Source organism: Eumetopias jubatus, unplaced genomic scaffold, assembly GCF_037043125.1.
Source record: "Eumetopias jubatus isolate StellerSeaLion01/CBP00866 unplaced genomic scaffold, mEumJub1_p1.0 scaffold_3, whole genome shotgun sequence".
NCBI classification, from domain to species: domain Eukaryota; kingdom Metazoa; phylum Chordata; class Mammalia; order Carnivora; family Otariidae; genus Eumetopias; species Eumetopias jubatus.
The window spans coordinates 119,366,178-119,387,135 of record NW_028274809.1 but is presented as its reverse complement, the minus strand read 5'-3'; the positions used below and the strand labels follow the sequence as shown (position 1 = coordinate 119,387,135).

The following is a 20,958-nucleotide window of genomic DNA, read 5'->3' as shown; positions in this document are numbered from 1 at the left end:
TTTTTTATATGTGGTAACAGGCATTGCAGTTACGCTGTTTACATGTAATAGAATAAACAAGTGTAACATGTATTAACAAATAATACATGTTAAACTGTACGATGTGATATTTAGAGCTACATCCTTAAGTGTGTGAGGGTGAAATGTGAGGTCGAGGATTTGCTTTATATGCTTCAGCGAAACCCAAACGTGGCCAAAAAGGAGCTAGATGAAGCGGTTGTGGCAAAATCTTGGTAAGTGTTAAAAAATCTGGGCAGCGAGGATACGGGAGTTCTTTGTACTAGTTGCTCTACTGTTGTGTATGCTGAATATTTGAATCACAGAAAAAAGTTTCAAAATGAATACATTAAAAGCAGCCCAGGCTGACATTATCCTAGTGGCGAGAAGTCAGACAACTTAGTCACGTCAGAGAGTGTGTCCTCAGGACTGCAGGTCCCTCCAGGACAAGAGTCTGCCTCAACTGTCCCTGAGGACCCAGACCTTGACCCAGTACCGACACTGTCGTCTAAAAAGAGCCAACAGAGAAGGGCCAAGGGGCAGCACCAGCCACAGAAACGCATGACCCATCCCAGAAAAGCCTGGGAGGGCAAAGGGAGGTGGAAGGCCAAAAGAGGGAGAGCAGGCAGAAATCACTGTGTGGCCCGAGTCTGCACGTGGTTGGACAGCTGATGGGAAAGGTTCTAGACCAGGGAGTGGTGGGAGGAGGGCTGTGCTTTGGAAACAGGCTCGGCTGGGTGGAGGGTGGAGCGAGGCCAGAAGGCACCACAGCAGGGAGACCAGTCAGGGGGACTGCACGGCAAAGAAGCCACTGACCCCGGGAACGGTGCTGTCCCGGGGGCTGCAAAGGTGGCCTATTTCGGAGTCCTGGTGTCCTGCTGCATGCGGCAGCAAACGGGGGACAGAATGATGCTGGGAGAGGGTGAGGTACTGGAGCACCTTATCACTGATGGGGGCAGAGAACTCCGAAGGAAGGGCTGGTCCTCAGGGGCAGATGGCCAGCTCGGGCAGAGACGTGCTGAGCACAGACAGTCTGGATGTGGGAGGCAGCCTGGCTGGGAGCACGCTCTTCTTTGCAGCGTAGAGTCAGTGGAAGCAGAAATCCAAGGCTGACTTGGGCAACTGACAGGATTGTGAACTCTCCCCCACGCCCCTGACCCCAAACTCACTGTGGCTTCCTCGCGCTGCTCTGGTGTGTCTAGGGCTCGGCAGGGTCCATGCCCTTCACCCCAGCCAGGGGCGCGTACCCTGATGACGCAAACTGGAGAGTGTGCTGGACTCACGCTCTGAGAGCTCTGGGAAAAACCCACGTGCGTTAAAATGGCCAGTGAAACTTGGTATTCAGCTTATATGTTAGGGAACAACATGCTGTCAACACTTGCCCAACGTCTCCATATGCTATAGATTTAACATGTGTTATTTCCCTTAAACCTCCAAGTCTCATGATGGTGAGAAAGCTGAAGGTCAGAGAAGTTAATAACCCAGCCAAGGTCACACAGCTCAGTGAGTGGCAGGGCTTGGAGCCCGACTCAGGTCCGTCTGTCTCTACACTTTGTGCGCTTTCCTCTGCTTCATGACACAGTCATGGAAAAAATGCAGCTGGAAGTGAAATAAATCCTAACCAGGTGTTGGGAGCAGACATTTGCCACCTGGCCTGGAGAGGTTTGCTAAAATGATGCCATAATTTCCTAGCCTTTTAGCTAATAAAAAACACTTTCGGGAGGAAAAGTGTGGGGAAGGGAAACAAAGGGAAGACAGAGACGTGCTGCCAATAACCAAAACTAGGAGGAAAAACTATTCTTCCTGAAATGATTTAAAGTCTATATTGGGGAAATAATATACGATCAAGCCGGTGTACCTCCTGTTTTGAGGCTTGCTTGCACTCATCTTTGACTCAGCAGTTATACAATTTTGACTTGGGAGGTGTGAAAACACCAAAGAGCCTTTAAACATTATTTTAAAGGCCAAAGGATCTCTCCTTAAAGCTCAAAGCATAGTGGCTATTTTTTGAGTTGAGTACTCACCTCAAAATGTATTGGGGAATTTTTGTTTTTTAATATAATTGGGTTTTAAAAGAGCACCCAGGTGAGTGTCGCCTGGAGTGGACGAAAAAATAATATTTGGTGTGTCTGAAAATGGTGCTGATGTGTTTCAGGCTCTGGCCTCTATTTTCCACTGATAACACTCCATTAGGATTCCCAGATGGCTCGCTTGGACCCGTGCCCTGCCTATCTGCACAAGGGAGCCTTGATGACACGGATGCTGTGAGAGCACAGGCTGTGGCACCCAGACACAGTGAACCACATTTCCCTCCTGAAACCCCAAGAGGCAGACAGGCTGTCTAGATTACCCTGTGTGTGCCAGCTCGGCCCCGGGGTCACAGAGCCCATGTATCAGCATTCACAAGGACATAAAACCAAATAAGAGATTCAGTGATCGCTCACCATAAGGCAAAGACCAGTCATCCGGCTACCTTTACCAAGGGCACAGAGTAAATTATACTCCAGGGAGGCACTTAAGTGAAAGAGAATCCCACCCCCTTGCTGGTGAAAGCCAAGGGTAGCAACCAGAACTCCTTGACCTTGAAACTGGAGAAAATCAGCCCAGGGCCTACCCTACCGCCCCCCCCCCACCCCCACCCCCCGGCAACTGTGATGAACAGAAAGAAATTCTAAAACAAAACAAGGGTCTCCTTGTGGTTTAGTCAGATTAAGTATAACTGGAAAACTAGATGTTTTCATCAAATATATTCACCTTGCTTCTTGACTGCTGTAATACCCAGAACATCCGAACACCCTCTTACCTTGCACCAAGGAAGAAAAACAATTTAAGGGGAAAAAATTTAGTTTGCCACCCATACATGACATCTTAGGCATTTTTAAAAATTATATTTGTAAAGGTAAATGACCACCGGTAGATTTTCTTCCACCAGAGGGAAAAAATTTGCTTGAGTTACATTTTAGGAATAAAGAGGGAGAGGGAGAAAATATTACCAAAACATTGAAAGAAAGAATTCTTCCCTTTAGCTCATTTTTTTAGACACCCGCAAAGTACTGACATGCCTGACAGATTTTATTCCACACACAGAACAGTAGGGATATCTCTTGGTCAAGATTTTGGGGAAGATGGTTTGGGGAAAGGTATTCTGAACAATATAAATACTAACAAGTGTCTAGTGTTTGTGAGGTACACAGACAACATATCAAGAAAAATTGTGTCATCAGAAAGAGACAAAATAAAAGACAAAATAAAAACATTTCTGTTAGCCACCTGAAGCATTTTCTTATTTCCCTGTACTTTCTGGATATCTCATTTGCAGATCTTGTCTTTTCTCTTTATCAGCTTGTTTTCTCTAAGTCATGAGCACAGGTTTAATTATGCATAAATGACCCATTCATTTTGGAAGACAAGTTTTACTAACACAAAAGTGCAGGAGCAAGCTAATCAAATTTTCATGTTTACCAAAAATAATGTAAGAGTTTGGGGCTTCGACAAGATCAATAAAATGGTAAGTTGAAGTGTTTTATTGAATGGATAAAGGGCGTAGAGGGACACTTAGAATTTCTAGCTACCGTTTCAAAATTGTAATTGTAAATTTGGCACGAAAGGGCTTTTTTTTTAGATTAATGCATAAAATTTTTGTTCTTTTTCTTAGGAGTACATTCCTGAGAAAAACTGCTTGAACATTTGCCAGTGACTTGGACCCAGGTTTTATGACTTGGCAGAGTATCCTGAAGGGGCCTTTAGGAAGGCTTTCAGCATTGAGCCGTGTAGCTGTCCTGTGGTTAGGGATGTTGAGGACACCTGGCGAGCAGAGGCCCTGGAAGGCAGGACGGGTGGGAGGACCAGCTCCCAGCCTACTCATCTTTGCATGGGTAGGCGATGCTGACGTCCCACACGTCTGTCCATCTGTGACTCTGTTAGCTCTATTCCGAAGCCATGACTTAAAGGGCCCCCTCATGACAGGGCCGCCTGCAACTCTGAGCATCTCTCTGTGGTTACTCTCTGCGTGAGCCGACGCAACGGGCACGGATAATGCAGGTTAACCCTCCCTTCCTCACCACCAACTCACTGAGCTTTTGCAGTTCCCGTCGGTCAACAAATATTTACAGAGCTTTCACCGTGTGCCAGCCTAACAGCTAAAGAGAGATGCACAAGCACACGGAAATATTCGGTGGGGGTGGGGAATAAGGAGCAGGGAGGTGTGAGAAGAGAGAAGTACTCAGGCTCCCTCAACAAGGGCGTCTCTAAATCCTTACGCTGCTGAAGAAACCTCCGTCCCCCTCCCCCACCCCATCCCTGGGCTTACCCTCCCCCACCCCTCACCAGCACCAGGGGTGCACAGGAATCCAGGCAGGTGTGAAAGAAGCAAACAAAGGTGATAAACGAACAGTTGTGAGGCCAAGCAGGACAAAAATCAGAGCAGCCAGTCGCCACTATCTAGTTTGCAAAGGGACCACCCGGAAAATCCGGAGCAATTAGGAGGGAGAAAAAAAACAAATGGTGGTGGTGGTGGCTGGGTGCTCCGAGGACGTGGGGAGAAGGGGACCACACAAGTAGGGCAGGACACTGGGGCTAGAGGAGACCCAGTCACAGGGTGGGGGGGCACACTCACATTCACGTGCCATTAGTACAACTAGGAAGTCGCGACACTTACAAAGCGATCAGAAAACAGATTTTAAAATGCAGAGGGAAGGAAACCACATTTAAACTCTATCTTCTGATACTCATTGGAACATTGAAAAGTGAATTTTGAACAGGATACATGAGTTTTAAAAATTCCATTCTTTTTCTCAACATCAAGGAGGGCTCACACCCCCTCCGGCCAAACTGAAGACCAGCAGCTGACACTGCACTCCGGCCACGGGTCAGGCAATATGCCGTGCTGTGCGCATTGTTTCATGAGCCCCAGCCCCCCTCCCCCAACTCATATAGTCTTCTCACTCTATGAAATAGCTTGTCCAAGGTCACATGGCTAAGCAGTAGCTGAGCCAGAATTCAAACACAGGCTCCAGATCCCTCGCGGGGATTGCACCACGGCACACAACCCCACCGGTGCCTCTGCACAGGCTGCTCCCTCTGCTGGAAACACACACTCATCATTTCCATCTACTCACCTCCTCCAAGCCCTCTCTTCCATCCTCTCTCCCACGTGAAGCCCTTCATCTCTCAAGCCAGATGTGGCTTGCTGCCTCCTCTGAACGCCTCCACGCTACCCAGCCCATGTCCGGCCCTGTTTTAACCTCCGGGGCCAGAACCAGACCCTGACCCATATCAGATCAAACACGGTAAAGCACATTCTTATACCACGTGAGGGGCAAGGTTTTCCTGTCCAATGTTGGAGAAGAGTTTTAGAATTTGGCTTTGAAATTCTCATTTTACTTAGAAATTACCCATGATCTCTCAGCAGCTACTGTGTGTATGTGAGCATTCTTGAGATCTAAGAGGCCCTGGGAGTTGTTTTCAAAGATGCTAAAACTCGGTGTGTTTAATAAGCCTAACACTTACTAAAACTGATCTGCATTTTGTAGAGTTTTAAGTCTTTATGAATTTCAATTTGCAGAGGCTTCTCCCTATTTTTAGAGCCTATGAACACTTTTTTTCCTCAGGTCTCAGAGTTTTGTAAGTCCTTGAAAATCTAGTAGGTGCTAAGCACTGTGCCTAAAGAATCTAACGGATAGCGCAGGCCTTCGCCATGAGCTGCCCTGTGTAATGGTTATATATAGCTCTGCTTCAAGCTCCGCCGCTGTCCCCACACACTCGTGGCTTTCAGCTTATTGAAGACAGTGATTTTTGTCCTGTTGACAGATTATTTTTTAGAGTGACAAGCACAGCTGCCATGTAATGGATGCTAATGGACTCACTTGTTAAAAAATGTCATAAACAAACACAAAAACCACAGCTTCAACTATGTACTCTACCACCCCTTTCCTAAAACATCTGCAGTTAAAGTTATATTCCTAATGCTTCTCAAAATTTGGATTCTCTTTCCCTAAGAAAAATGCTTTGTCTTCATTGCTTTGAAAGACAGTTATGAATAAACAGAATACAAACAAGACACATAGTAGGAATCTCTAAAAGTATTCAACTTGTAGATCTCTGTTTCCCTGGCAGTTAGCTACAGATTTCCTTTGAAGCATTTATAGGAGAGTTGTACTCATAATTTTCCAGACATGCCATGTGTCTAAGACAGCAATGCTTAAACTGTTCTTGGGTCCAGGTAGACTTTCTTTGGTCATATATGGGCTTCAACTCAATGCAATCTAATAACATTATAACAAAAATGATTAACCAAAAGCTTTTCACATGCCCAACTTTTAGGGACGGGGAAGAGGCGGCTGAGGTTCTACCACAAGGAAGGGGAGGGAATGACGGCATTTGTTTCTGTGAACTAGCCCGTATGTCACATGATCGTTTTCACCACACCAGCAGAAAATCATGATTCATGAAAAGGAAAACAAAAAGGCCCAGGTATACTTGCTGTGAACCGCAACAAGATTTACATGAATAACAGGCGTTATTTGGCACACAAACCTTCATGGTAGATACTCATCCTTTAGTATAATAATTGGCCCTGATATCAAAAGGCCTAGCTTTTAAATACTCTTTGGTAATATAACCAAAACAGAACTCTTCCACATCAGGATAGTGTTGCTACTATTTCCTACATGGAAGTAGTATGGGTTGTTTTACCTGGACCCAATAAAAACCCCAGCTTTACCCAGGGACAGGCCAGATTTCATGTGGCCACTGAGAAAATGTAATTTAAATCTCCCTATGACAGTATTCTTAGAGAATAACCAAAGTGCTTAAAACTGAGCAGGTCATGCTCGCATGGAAAACCGAGAAGAGAAAAAGAAAGCCAGGAAGGAAAGGTAGGGGGAAGGGCCGGGAGGACTTGTGCTCCCCACACACTCGGCCAGAGCTGGCCTACCTCTTTCCATTACTGTCCCGAAGCATCGCCTTCCCCATCACTCTGGACTTCGTCTCCAGCTCCTGCACCTCCTCCAGCAACGTTTTTTTGCAGGTATGCTTGGCCCTGTGTCACAAGGAAAAGACAAAAAACACATGACACATGAACCTTACACAGCTGTAGAGACCAGTCGCTCCCTTTGGGGCCACATCTTGATGCCCTTTGAGGCCGAGGCTGTGGCTTTGGACATCATGGAACACTCACTGTCCTGGTGTATGGCCAGGGTTCCACTTTCATAACTTGGGAAGTATCCCAAGTCTTGCAGAACACACTTGAACCATGAACCTCTGAAGTTACCCCACATCCCCCAAAGAACACCGCTTGTTGCTGAAAGCCTGGGGATCTGGCTGAGGACCCGTGCCATTCAGACCAAGGACCGGGGTTCACAGATATTCATGGGTCTATCTCTAAAGCTTCTCACTGCAGGACCTAAGAACCCAGAAGACACCTTAAAATCCTTACCTAGTGGATGTATGCAGGTCCCCAGGCCCTGGCCCCTACTGTGATCCCAGAGCCCCAAGTGAGCAGTTTGTTCTCTTTTTTAGCGAGGAAAGAGCCACTATCAGAGCAGGAATGGGAATTACAATGCTAGAGTTCATGCTCTTCAAGCCAAACCCTGCACCTGAAATTTAGGGTCAACACAAATATCCAGGCACAGCTTCTCCACCCGTCTCTTGCAGAGACTTACCACCAGGGCCCATATTCATGGGCCCGCACAGAGTAAAGCAACTGAGGGAGTAACAAAAACAAGTTGGCCTCTCCACCACAGCCGAAACCTCAGCCTGGCCCTGTCACTCCCCTTGAACTGTAGGAAGAGCTGCCTGCACTCTTTTTCTGGTTAACGAAAAATACCTTACAACGAACGTTCAAATAAGCGGCTGAGCTAGGATCTTCCTAAAATTGAGACTACACACAGAGCTACTGGTTGGAAAGGATCCAGTTGAAGAAAGGCAGTTGGCTAGACACGGGTATGAAATGGGAAAAGAAAAACTCAAGAAGAAAAAAAGGCTCCGAACTTAGCAATACAGGGCCGTTTTCCTTATTAGGAAAAGCTTTTCATTTGTTTCAGTGTAAACAGATGTGAAGATCCTGCTAAGGACCAGGACTCCAAGACAGAATACGAACAAACACGGAGCATCTCTGCAAGGAAGTGAGAACAGTGTAGTAGGAACATTCGTGAGCAGTTTCAGAATGACCTACTCCCGCCCACCCCCCACCTTCAAGGGAAGAAAGTCTGTTAAGATAATACCCAGTCATCCCCTAACACTCCAAGTTAATCTATAATGGAGTATTAGTCCTAAGACACTGTATATGTGCCTGCCATTCCTTTCCCCCAAAGTAAACACAAGAACTTAGCCGCACAGGTTTTAACACATAATACCTTAATTACATCAAGCCGAGTCCAGGGACTCAGTAGTGATAACAATACCGCAGTTCAAAGCAGAGGCTGTGGAATTTTAATTTAAACAAGAAATGAGAAAACATTTAACGTTTTGCTGGAGACAGTCAAAAAGAATGTTAAAATTTACACTGTTCCGTATTATCGAATATGTTGGGCCCCCAACTTTCATTTTCATCTCATGGGCTCACGGGGCTAGAATGGTAACAAGACAACCGAGGGGCAAGCCCCACTCCAGCAGGATTCACCCCGGATATACAGGCCCCAGGAGAACACGTGTGCCGGCCCTGAGGATGAGTGTGTGCTCTGTTTGAGACCCTCCTCCCTCTACCACTGTCCTCCCCTCCTTCCCCTTCCTCCCCACACGGAGCAAGCAGAGCTCACTAACCTCTGGAACAGCCCTCGGACTTCTTTTCTGGGCTGGGTGACAGAAGCATCATCAAGAAGGAGACTAGGAACAGGAAGCCGGGCCAGTGGGTGCAGGGCACTGGAAAGCTATACCTTAGCCCAAGCGAGAAAGAATCTGGCCCACTGCATCAAAACTGCTGGTTTGGGCTCATACATAAAATCACCTCAGAAGGAAAGGATCTGAGGATGCTGATGCCCCCAGGCACTGTGCATGTTCTCAGTGGACGAAATTCATCTGTATCTAAGAGTTACTCAGCAATTTCTTAGAATTTCCACTAGGCTAGCTCCCGTGAGGTAGCCTGGGGACTTGACCACTATTTGAGAACGCTGGGTGGCAACGCTGGGGAGGATTCTGTGAGTCTTTCTGCATGTGGCACTGAGGTAGAAGCAATGTTAGCAATGCAAAAGTGCTTTCTCAACAGCCTTTACCTAATAAAGCCTTAATTAGATAAATGATTCCCCCTGGCCCCGTCCACCTGTGAAAAGCCAGTCTTTAAGCATTAGCCACCGGCATGCAATTTAGGTCTCACCAGGAGCTGGGGTTTGGCTTGCTCTCAGTCACAGCTGTGACAGAGTGAACCCCAAATCCATGAGTTGCTTATCTCCAGTGGCGCGGGGCTGCTCCATCTAACCCCACACCAAGAAACCAGATGATTGCAGAAGAGGCAACATGGGGTTGCTTGGCCACTGTCAGAGTGCGAGAGTCATCTGTGAGCCTCCAGGGATAGCTGTGAGCAACTCCAGGTTATGAGGGACTTTTAAAATAAATAGATTGGCTTAGATTTTCATTTTTTTTTTTTCTGGAAACTTTTTTCCTGGACTCTTTCTTTTGCATGGAAAAGTAGCAAGTCAGAAGGATACATTAAATTCTAAATGTGGATGAAAATGTAGGTACAATGTGCTTCATATGAGCTTAGTTCAGGTAGAAAGTTTTTTGTTTTTTTTTTTAAATCAAGACTCATTTGTATACAGAAATTTCTTATTACCTTTTATTTCCATTTAACTGCCTGTCTGGGATTATAATAAGGAAATGAAGTCATTCTGGAATTGCTGAACGTATTGTGTGCTGACTGGTAAAGTATGAGATACAGTTAGATAAAAGGAGACTGGTTCCTGTGTTCAGTGGCCTTGAGCTTTATATTATTTTTATAAAGCAACTAACAGATTTCTCCTAAATGAGAATAAGTACATAGCAGCTTACCTAAGAATGCTGTCATGGGTAAACATTTTGGAAGTGTGTAAGCTAAAGGATATTAAAATAGTTCTGGGCAATTTAAACTTTATGCTCATAATAAAAATACTCATTAGCCAGGTATCACATATAATCAATCAATTATTTTAGTAAAAGATGTGTTAGTTTTGGTCCCTCATGAAAATTATGGTTAACAGGATAACAGAGTAGGTACTTTATGGCGTCCAAATCTGACTTAAGATAGTCTAGTAATGGATCTTCAAGCAGAAAGCTAACAGACTTCATGGAAAAAATGACTAAATTACCTCATGCTGAGTTTCTTTTTTTTAAGTTTTCTTTTTTCTTCTTTTTCCCTGACTCTGAACAGTCTGGGTCCTAAAATGGCAGAGAGGGACTGGGCAAAGTAAGGGGGCAGAGGGATGCAGAAAGAGACCAGTTCACTTTACTAAGCACTCCTAGAAAGACACATGAAAAGGTGGGCCTGCATTCTGCTGGGATTTAAAAGCTCTTTTCAAAATAGAGTCAACCACTAAAATTCAAAACAAAACAAGAGATCTGTAAGATTGGCCCAAGGCAAGATGAGAGAATGCAACCGCCCTGCAAACATTGCCCCACGTCCCTGTCACGGCACAGGCTCTTCGTGGACCCGGGATTCCGGTTCACTTCATTCAAAACTCTCCTTGGAAGTCCAAGGAGAGCCATAGCACATCATGTTTCAATAAAGAGTTGACAATTGGAACCAAATGAAGGGTGGCTGTGGACAATCAGGGCTCATGTTTTTGTCCAGTGTGCAGGAAGGGAAAACAGAACACATTCTGGGAGGCAGAAGCTCAGAAAGAAATCACAGTCCCATACGGTGGCCTCACTGGAGGCGAGCAACTCATAGTCTGCTTCCACGTCCTGGAGAAACCTCTGAATTTACTGGATCCAACAACATCTATTTCAGGCAGGGAGTATAATATAAGATAAAACCCGAGCCCCGTGATCTCAGGGAAAATTCCCAAATAAGCTTGCCAAATGCTTGTCTTTGAGGAGGGAGGTGACTGTAGTTTAGACATTAAATGTGTATTACAAATTGCGCATGTACTTTGGGCAAATACTGTGGGGGGAGGGGCGGGGAGAGCCAATATATACCATTCTCCCTGGCTTCCCCGAATAAAACCAGACAAAAGTACATTTCTGTAAGTGCCTCTGGTATTCAGTAGGAGCCTTTCCAGCTCAGCCCAAAGCTGAAGTGCTGTCTGCTCCTGGGAAGGGCTGTTTTCTGGGCCTGTCCTGGGCAGGAGGCAGCAGGTAGGACAATGCCCGGGGTCTGCCTCTGCTGGTCCCCCGACCAGCACCTCCTTCGTAGTGCATGGGCCCTTCTACCTGGCTGGCAAGCTTCTCGGAAATAAGTGACTTTTACTTTTTCCATATGGTGGAGCTGGAGGCAGTGTCCTTTGATTTATCCTTGCTAAAATGTAAATGGTGCTAATTTTATAGTGCCGGGGGAAACCAAAAACAAGTCCTGTTTGAAGGAATAATTTGCTTCATTGGTGACTGGTAACTTTTACTTGGAATGGATGGGAAAAGATCCAGAAGACTGGGGAGGAGGTAGAGACATTGTAATCTGCAACCACTTTTTGAAATAGTAGAAAGATACTTCTGCTAAAGTCTCACTCGGCAAGTACACAGACTCCGCATTTTTTTTTCATGACGTTAATCAAGATAGTTGAATTAAAACAGGCTGAGATTAATTTATAATCACATTCCTATTCTCAATCACTATAAATTGTAAAGTGATCTGATGTAGCCAGGATCATGTTGTATTTACCTAAAACTAACCTGTCATGTAAAATTGAAGAGATTTAGCAAGGTAATATAGCATGCCACAACTGGGCTATGTGCTATAAGAACAAATAATAGAACTAGCATTTTGTTTCAGCATTTATTAGATTAAGAACACATCTTTCCTGGCTATAATAATTTCATTTCCAAGGATTCTAATTCAGCTATTTATAGAATACAGTTTTAGCAGATAAAAGGGAAGTAGTGGAAATCAAGGCATTTAATAGAGTTATTTAATTTTTACTAATAGTTGCAAAACTCAGTGAAAAGAAAAAACACCCAAAATATGTGCTATACAATTCTCTCTCTTCCTCTCTCTCTCTGCATTAGGCATCACCGGTTGTCAAGATAATGCCAAAATGAAGACTTTTTCAAAAGACATCCTTAACTGTCAGGCGAGAACAGTTCTCCTTGAATGTGGGAGGAAGGGGAGATAAAAATGAAATCTGATGTCTTTTCCTGAAAGGTTTGGATTAAAGTCTCAATTCTCTACCTCAGGGCCCCAAAATAATTATGCTTTGCCGAAAGTAAAACCAATCCAATTTTCAGGGAAGTTGGCAACTATTTGTAGGAGGAATCAGCCTACCCCAAACAAAAATCAATATTACCTCTTTTGAAATCTTCCATCTCTTTCTCATGGATGAAATTAAAATTAACATTATCTTGGAACTTAGTTGCTTAGTTTACCTTGTGCACAAGATATTTCGGAAACAATATATTTTGAAACATACAAGCAAAACTGAGCATGAATTATTTCCTACTTAACCTACATTATAATTTCATCTTTGTGATTAATCTCATAGATTTGTACACTGACACTCTAAATAAATTATGTCTGAAGGATTCCTACTGTGAATTATTGGAAAAATGAAGAATACTTCATTCCAAGTTATTTTCTAACTTGAAATGGCTTACATATACACAATTTTTGTTTAAGTCTGGGATTTAAAGCCAGGTTATATTTGTGATTGCTTAGGCATAGATTTTTTAGATACAAGGAGAAGTGAGTTTTGAGTTATGCTTCCTAAACCTGATGGAATGAATCTGTACTTAGAAACCCTCCGTTAAAATCACGTACAAGCACCATACCTACTGACCTTCACACAGCCTGTCTTGGGACTCCTTTTTGTCTATATTCTCCTATCAAGGTGAAGCACAGGTTAAAAGAAGAAAAGAAAACCACAAGAAACCAAAACCGCCAACATCCCTTATAAACATCTGTTGCTGGCAGGTAGCAGGAGACCTGTTCTTTCTGAAGTCCTACAGCATGAAATACCCTGTGGCCAGGGTTCATGACAGGTGACTGCAAGGACAGATAAGCAAGACTTAGGGTGACTACGTCACTCTTCACTTACGCTCTCCATGCTACATCTTCCATCAAACACGCTGTGGGCACCAGAAATAATCCCAGCCAGAAGTGTGCGGAGCTCAGGACCATTGTTGCCTGCAAGAAACAGAAGTGACACGTGTGTTAATACTTGTTCTTTCAAAAGCAGATGTAATTGAATCAATGTGAAACATTCCATGACACAAACACAACAGAAAGCATTAAATTCAACCACAGTGAAAACATTCACCTAGGAAGGATGTCCAGGGGACCTGATGTGGTGAGTGCCTCTCTGTTGATCTCCATCAGCTTTCGCCTCCTTTTATTTTAACAAATGTTGTTGTCTCCTTCTGTCTATAAAGTGCTTTTAAGCCCCCTTCTGGTCAGAATGTTGACCATAAAGCCCTCCTTCAGAGAAAGCTGGAGCCAGACTCCTACCAAATGAATTTTTCTCTACTAGGCTCCTCACATCCGCTTCCCCTATCCATGAGTTCATGTTCCTTCACTGCTCATTCATTCACAGAACCAGTACCTTAGCGCAAGGCCCGGTGATTCTCAACACCCAGAAGAGGAAAAGGGATGGTTATAGACTTTGCTTCAAGGAACCTATAATTATAAGTATGCACGCGCACACACACACACACACACACACACACACACACACACACACCATTGTGCGGTATAATCTACAGATTTTCCTTGACTTATGATGGGGTCACATCCTAATAAACCCAACATAAATTGAAAATATCCTAAGTCAAAAATGCATTTAATAACCTAACCTACTGAACATCATACAGTTGGGCAATACCATCTATTATAAGATAGATATTATTATAAAAATGGAAGTGCCTCAGAAAATTAAAAATAGAAATACCATATGATCCAGTAATTTCACTACTGGGTATTTACCCACAGAAAATAAAACACTAATTTGAAAGGTATATGCACCCTTATGTTTATTGTAGCATTATTTACAATAGTCAAGAAATGGAAACAACCTAAGTGTCCATCCACAGATGAATGGATAAAGAAGATATTGTGTGTACATACACACACAATCACTCACACATAATGAAATATTACTTGGCCATAAAAAAGAATGAGATTTTTGCCATTTCTGACAACATGGATGGACCTAGAAGATGTGCTAAGTGAAATAAGCCAGATAGAGAAAGACAAATACCATAAGAGCAAACTAGTATGTGGAATCTAAAAAAACAAATGAACAAACAAAAAAAAAGCAAAAAAAAAAAGGACTCATAAATACAGAGAACAAACTGGTAGTTGCCAGGGGGTGGGGGGTGGGGGGATGGGCACAACAGGTAAAGGGGAGAGGGAGATACAGGCTTCCAGTGACGGAATGACTAAGTCATGGAGATGAAATGCACAGCATAGGGAATATAGTCAGTGGTACAGTAACAGTTGTTGTCCAGTGACACATGGTAGCTACACTATGAATCAACTTCTCAAATCACTCTGTTGTACACCTGAAAATAACGTAACGTGTGTCACCCATATTTCAATAATAAAGAAACAGAAAACAAGATTGAAAATATAATAAAGTGTCGAGTATCTCATGTAATGTATCGAATACTGCACTAGAAGTGACAAACACATGGTTGTCTGGGTGCAGAATGGTTGTCAGGGTGTTGGTTATTTACACTCGTGGTGATGTGGCTGGCTGGGAGTGGCCAGTGCCCAGCATCATGAAAGAGGACTGTGCCACAAACTGCTAGACTAGGAAGAGATCCACATCCAAAATTCCAAATATGGTTTCTACTGAATGCATATCACTCTCACGCCATCATAAAGTTGAAAAATCCTAAGTTGAAAGTCCATCCGACATCAGGGACCATCTGTCCACTAGACACAGTGGAATATAATAAGGATCATGATCACATTCTACGGGGTTTCAGAAGGCTAGAAGGCTGGTAAGGCTTCTTAAAGCAGACAGAAGGTGGTGAGATGTGTCCAGAAAGATAAACAGGATTTCCAGAGCTAAAGAGGGGCAGAGAGAGAGAGCAATTCCAAGGGGAAGGCTGAATGACAGGGACAGGCAGTGAGGAGCGCAGCCTTTGATGAGATTTACTTGTTCCTGGCATGCTGAGTCACAGACAGTTTTGGGCAGAGGGTTTTAAGGAATAGAGTTGCAACGCCGAGTTAAATGTCAGGCGAGGAGCTGAAAAGAAAATTTAGGGCAAAAGCAGAGGGAGGGATAAGTTTGCTCTGAATGGAAACAGGGGCTGGGGAGTCCAGAGTCCTCGGAGTTTGGTTTCCAGGGAGCATGGCCAGGAGCATGGAGCTGGCTGGCCACTGGCAAGCTGGCCTAGGAGGGTGGGCTACTTAGAAAAGGGATCAAAGTGACAGAACCCTTTTACATTCATCGGTTTGCTTTTTCTGGAGGCCTCACCATGTGGTTCTACTGGAATAGACAGGTTTTGCCACAACTCATTACAAAGTGGCACGAGGCTTTCCAAGGGCAGGCGGGCAGTGGGGTGGCTGAGGCACATGTAGGGTGGGGGACACTTTGAGAATCAAGGAGGGCTCAGGGCAGCTCTCTTCAAGTGCTAGAGGGTGGGGTTCACCCTGACCCCAGTGTGGCATACAAGCTTCAACTCATTCTGTTCTGGGGGGCCGGCCACTCCCGCTGAGGCCCTTCTTGCTCCATCTGACTACACCTGAGAAGGGCTTCTGTCTCTGTGCCTGTCCTCCCAGTTTCTCTGTCTACACCCCGAATCTCTGGCAGCCCTGGCAAAGCCCATGCCTGACTACACCTGTCTTGCCTCTGAACTCTGGCACATCACTCTGTGTGGTACTAGGGACTTGATGACAATGAATCTGAGAAGCAGTGAGGTCTGGGGTAGAGCCGAACTCTACCCTGGCATTGGAGGACCTGCTTTCATTTTCTAAAACAAGAGTGCCAGCTTTCTGAAAGAATAGTTTTGAACCTCAAAACCATGTGAGTACATTGTGCCCCATCAATTTTATCTCTCCAAGTTCATCCTAAGGAAGTAAGAAAACATCAGAAGTAGCAAGTACAAGAATATCCACGTAGTGCTACCAAAGAAAGTAAGAAAGAAATGTCCAAGAACAGGACTTAACTCTACAGTGGGACGTACACACAATGGGCCTCTGTACAGCAACGGAAGTGATCGAGAATTATATTTGTTGACGTAGAGAAAGATAATGTTATACTCCTGAGGAAAGCTCTAGGTCCTGACACCTCTTACAACAGACCTACCATGGCAATGTGCGGGGGCGGGGGGGGGGGGAGAAAAAGCATAATTAGGCCAAATCTCGAAATTGAACTTGAGATGCCATGTCCTGATGCAATCCACTGCAAGTTATCGTGTCTTTAAGTGTTAAGCATTATACACATATCTATATCTATGTATCAATATAGACTCTAATTTTTGTAAGTCCTGCTTTAGGATTTCCTCACCTTTCACAGACAACATTCTGGGACTTCAAAAACAGTGAGTGGTCCCAGCCTCCCTGGACTTCAGACTGACTACCACCCCCTTTCATATGTGCGTGCTTACATGTTCAGGAATAACACACGGAACAGCACAGCAGAAGGAGTATGACTGCTGATTATTGTTTGCATATCTCTTTGGCTATCTCGAGTTCCTCTTTTTTTCTACAGAAAACACATCTTCCTCATATGAAAGAAACACTTAACTCAAGCCCACTCTCCATCCCCCTAGCGCACTTCAGGAAGGAGCGGATTAGCCAGCTCCCTTGGCAAGTCCAGCCTCCCCCCACCCCCGACAGACAGCCCTCTTGCCTCTGGGCCCGGCCCTGTGGCCAGTCCAGTCACAGTGCTGAGCTGGCTCGTTGGGGTTTGCTCTCCACTCTGCATGCTTAGGGTGGGGCATGGCCCCGGAAGGTGGACTCCTTCGAGCTATACTTACAGGGTTACATCCTGGATCATCTGCCTGGTATATTTATCAAAGCGTAGGGTCATTTAAAACTAACACTACAGGGGCGCCTGGGTGGCTCAGTTGGTTAAGCGACCGCCTTCGGCTCAGGTCATGATCCTGGAGTCCCGGGATTGAGTCCCGCATCCGGCTCCCTGCTCCCCAGGGAGTCTGCTTCTCCCTCTGACCCTCCCCCCTCTCATGCTCTCTTTCTCTCCCTCTCAAATAAACAAAATCTTTAAAAAAAACCTAACAGTTTACAACAACAAGGTGCTATTTAAAACAGATTATGAAACTAAGAATTTTAGTTGCTGAGGGAAGTCAGGACAATGAACTTTGCATTGCCCTGTTGGAAATAGGAAGCCCCCTCTCAAATGAATAAAAGTTAGACAGAAATTTGCAACTATTGTTTTGTCGTTGGTTTTTAAAACTTGGAGCTGGGAAGATTTCTTGTATATAACCTAAAGGTGGGTCTCCAGAAAGGTTTCTACATATTTTTACAGAATGACCGAGATCCAAAGTCCTGAAAGCTTCTCTAAGGCCACAGCTTTTGTTATTTAAATTTAATTACATTTTTCTTGTTCTTAGCATAGCAAAAAAAAAGTTTATTGAGGAAAAAAAAAAGTGACTTAAATTACCCTCTGTCCTCACCCCTCCTAAATACTGTTGAGTGAGGTTTTAAAAGCATCCTTTTGATGTGCTGTCTATTGGGAAGAATGACCCCTCAGTTAACATATCTTTACTAGCACTGGCTGAACAACTCAGGTGCCAAATGCATAGGAACCCACTGCAGGTAAACTGAGGCGTAGGTGGGTGAAATGAGTTGACACATTACGGCATAAACAGGTGAGAGCCCTGACGGGACTGGAGGCTTGACTGATTGTAATGAGCTGCCCAGCTCAGCTGTGGAGTTAGACCAGTAGTATTAACCAGGGACACCCGTAATGGGAGTGATCAGGGATTAGTACATTCATTTGCTTCAGCGTGCTACTACTTATCACACACACACACACACACATACACACACACGGTCTAGCCACCCAAGACAGTGGTGATAAATGAGAAGTTTCTGCATTGGTGTTTTTTTTTTTTTAATTTTATTTATTTATTTTTGAGAGAGAGAGCACAGAGGGAGAAGGAGAGGGAGAAGCAGGCTCCCCGCTAAGCAGGGAACCCGATGCGGGACTCAATCCAAGGACTCCGAGATCATGACCTGAGCCCAAGGCAGACGCTTCACCGACTGAGCCACCCAGGCGCCCAGGAAGTTTTTAAAAGGGAAGCAGAAGTAACCAGAGCCAGGTGAGGGCAGTTTAAGATCCCAGTGTGGGGCGCAGGGGAAACAATGCTGACAGTGGAGAAGGGGACAGCTCAACTGCCCCAGAGAAGGAACTAGGATTTCTCTGCACATCGCTAAGTGCCAGGCCTTCCCATTTAATCCTTCACAGTTCCCATTTCACAGACGAAAATTTAAGTCTGCAACTCTCCCCCCCTCCCCCGCCCAGGACTTGCTGCCAGATTCAAACACACGTTGCTTGGTCCCAAACCCTCCTCCCTCTCCCCAGCATGAGCAATGAGGAGCTTCCTTCTTCCCCTGCCAGCCTGTCCCGGGGCAGGCGAGAGCATTTTCAAGTACAGACAGGGTACCACACTCCAGGCACGAGTCTGATTTCGATTTAACACCAGAAACCCAGGGCACCAAATTGAAAATGGAAGTAAAAGAAAATCTGAACAGCTTGCAATGTCACAAAAACAGAACCAAAGAAAAGCCACCCCAATCCCTGCCCCCCCACCGGGCCACAACAACAACAAAATTTATCCAAAACTTAAGGCCCATCAGCCTGGTAGAACAGTTGTCCTTGCAATCCCTAGCTCCTCTTTTGACTCTTGCTTAATTTATTTTTTCTTCCATTCAAAGGCCAAGGGAGCCCCAGTTTTGCTTGTGAGCTCTGACTTTTTGAAAACCTTGTTTTCCATGACGGTGCAGAAGTTCAATCTGCTTTTCTCCCAACAGGAGCCCTTTTCAGAAAGGCGGCAGTGTATGTTTGAATGCTGTTTGCTCTGGGCGACCGTACAACAGTGGACGTGTTTGAGAGTTGCACACCCCTCCCAAGCCTGGGCTGGGAGGCAGGTGTGCTGCACAAATCCATCCTCCACAGGGAATTCTCGGAGCATGCGGAACCCAGACAGGTGTGGACTCTGCAGTGCAGCAGGAAAGAATTTCCCATGGCCCCATAAAGGACTGAGTGGGACTGTATTCACTTGCCACAGGAGGGAGGATGCGAATTCTGAAATAGGGTTCCTCTCCTGACATTGTGCATACCCACTCGTCCCCTGTATAAGGTGCCAATGACCTGGTGCCAATTTTAAGCTTAGATGTACTGAAAAGGGGAAGACATCTCTCAGTTGTCTTCCATGGAACATCCTCTGAAGATTACCCTACCAAGCACTCTGTAATTGCAAATGCATTTTTAGAAAAACCACCAAGTGATCCCAGAAGTACCTCCATATCTGTGCTAACTCAAACTTTCCCACATGCCTGATCCTAATATTTAACTGCCAATCCAGTGGTATTTCCAGGTCCACCTTCACAAAAGGGGATTTGAAGCCATAACCTCCAGCCCAAAAATCTGCTGCCTCAGCCTCCCTCTGATCTGCCCCTGACGGCAGGAGAGAATAAGCAACCACCTAAAAATATCAGTCCTACAAATGTAGGGTCATTCAAAACAGAACATATAACTAACACTCTCTTTTTGACAGTGGGCTTCATTATTATTATTATTATCATTTTGTCACCGAAGCATAACATTGCCTTATCAAAGGATACTACTATTTTGAAACCCTGAAGTTAGTGGTGGATGATTACCATAGTCACATGATACGGGTTTTTCAAAAGCATCCCCTTATGCTCTTGAGAAAGTTATTCACCCTCCAGGAGGATAAAGGAATGCTTTCAGGGGGGTTATAACTTAAATACATTCAAATGCACAAATCTTAAGGATTTAGTTCAAAGAGTTGTGACAATTGTCTACATCTGAATAATGACATCTGTATGCATAAACGGAATGTGCAATGCCTGTCCAGATTCGGCACTACGTTTTGCCTATTTTAGAATTTCATCTAGCCCACCATCTGGCCCCGTGGACCCACGAACTGCCTGATCCACACACGAACGAATCTGCCCGCTCTTGAGACCGCCATGTCTGGTTCCTCCAGCGTCACTGCTATGAAGAAAGTGGTTCAACAGCTCAGGCTGGAAGCCGGGCTCGACCGCGTGAAGGTTTCCCAGGCAGCTGCAGATTTGAAACAATTCTGTCTGCAGAATGCCCAGCACGAACCCCTGCTAACTGGTGTATCTTCAAGTGCGAATCCCACCAGACCCCAAAAATTCTGTTCCTTTTTATAGCAAAATGAATCTTTGGATGGTTTTCTAAACCACTTTTCATGAACCAGTGAATATTCAAAGGAGAACTGAATTTGAAGCCTGTACAAAACTTTATTATCCCTATAACACGTGCCATACTATATAAACTTCTACTTTTGTCAGTCCTTAACATCTACCTCTGAATTTTCATAAATTTCTATTTCACAAAGGTAATTATTTTATATACACTAGCAGCAGCATACAATAAAATACTTAGTGTAAAAAAAAAGAATTTCATCTAAATGGGAAAGTATTCATATTTTCGAATCTGGCTTCTTTTTCACCCAACATGATGCCTTGAGATTCATTCATGTTCTTGCATGTACCTATAACTCACTTTTTATTTTTTTTAAAGATTTTATTTATTTATTTGACAGAGAGAGACAGCGAGAGAAAGAACACAAGCAGGGGGAGTGGGAGAGGGAAAAGCAGGCTTCCCGCTGAGCAGGAAGCCCGATGTGGGACTTGATCCCAGGACCCTGGAATCATGA

The 20,958-nt window shown here is 44.6% G+C and overlaps 1 protein-coding gene and 1 pseudogene across 2 annotated transcripts in view; one reads left to right on the top strand and one right to left on the bottom strand.

Moving 5' to 3' along the window:
- Positions 1-20,958, bottom strand: part of LOC114212219 (phospholipid-transporting ATPase IB) — a 573,423-nt gene that overhangs the window by 34,141 nt on the left and 518,324 nt on the right. For both annotated transcript variants that reach the window (XM_028106999.2, XM_088022179.1), the window contains 2 exons: positions 13,152-13,240; positions 6,932-7,036 (listed from right to left, as the gene is read on the bottom strand). In XM_028106999.2, coding sequence (XP_027962800.1) covers positions 6,932-7,036; positions 13,152-13,240 — 194 coding nt within the window. The remainder of the gene's footprint in view (positions 1-6,931; positions 7,037-13,151; positions 13,241-20,958) is intronic.
- Positions 20,243-20,449, top strand: LOC114212225 (guanine nucleotide-binding protein G(I)/G(S)/G(O) subunit gamma-5 pseudogene; annotated as a pseudogene).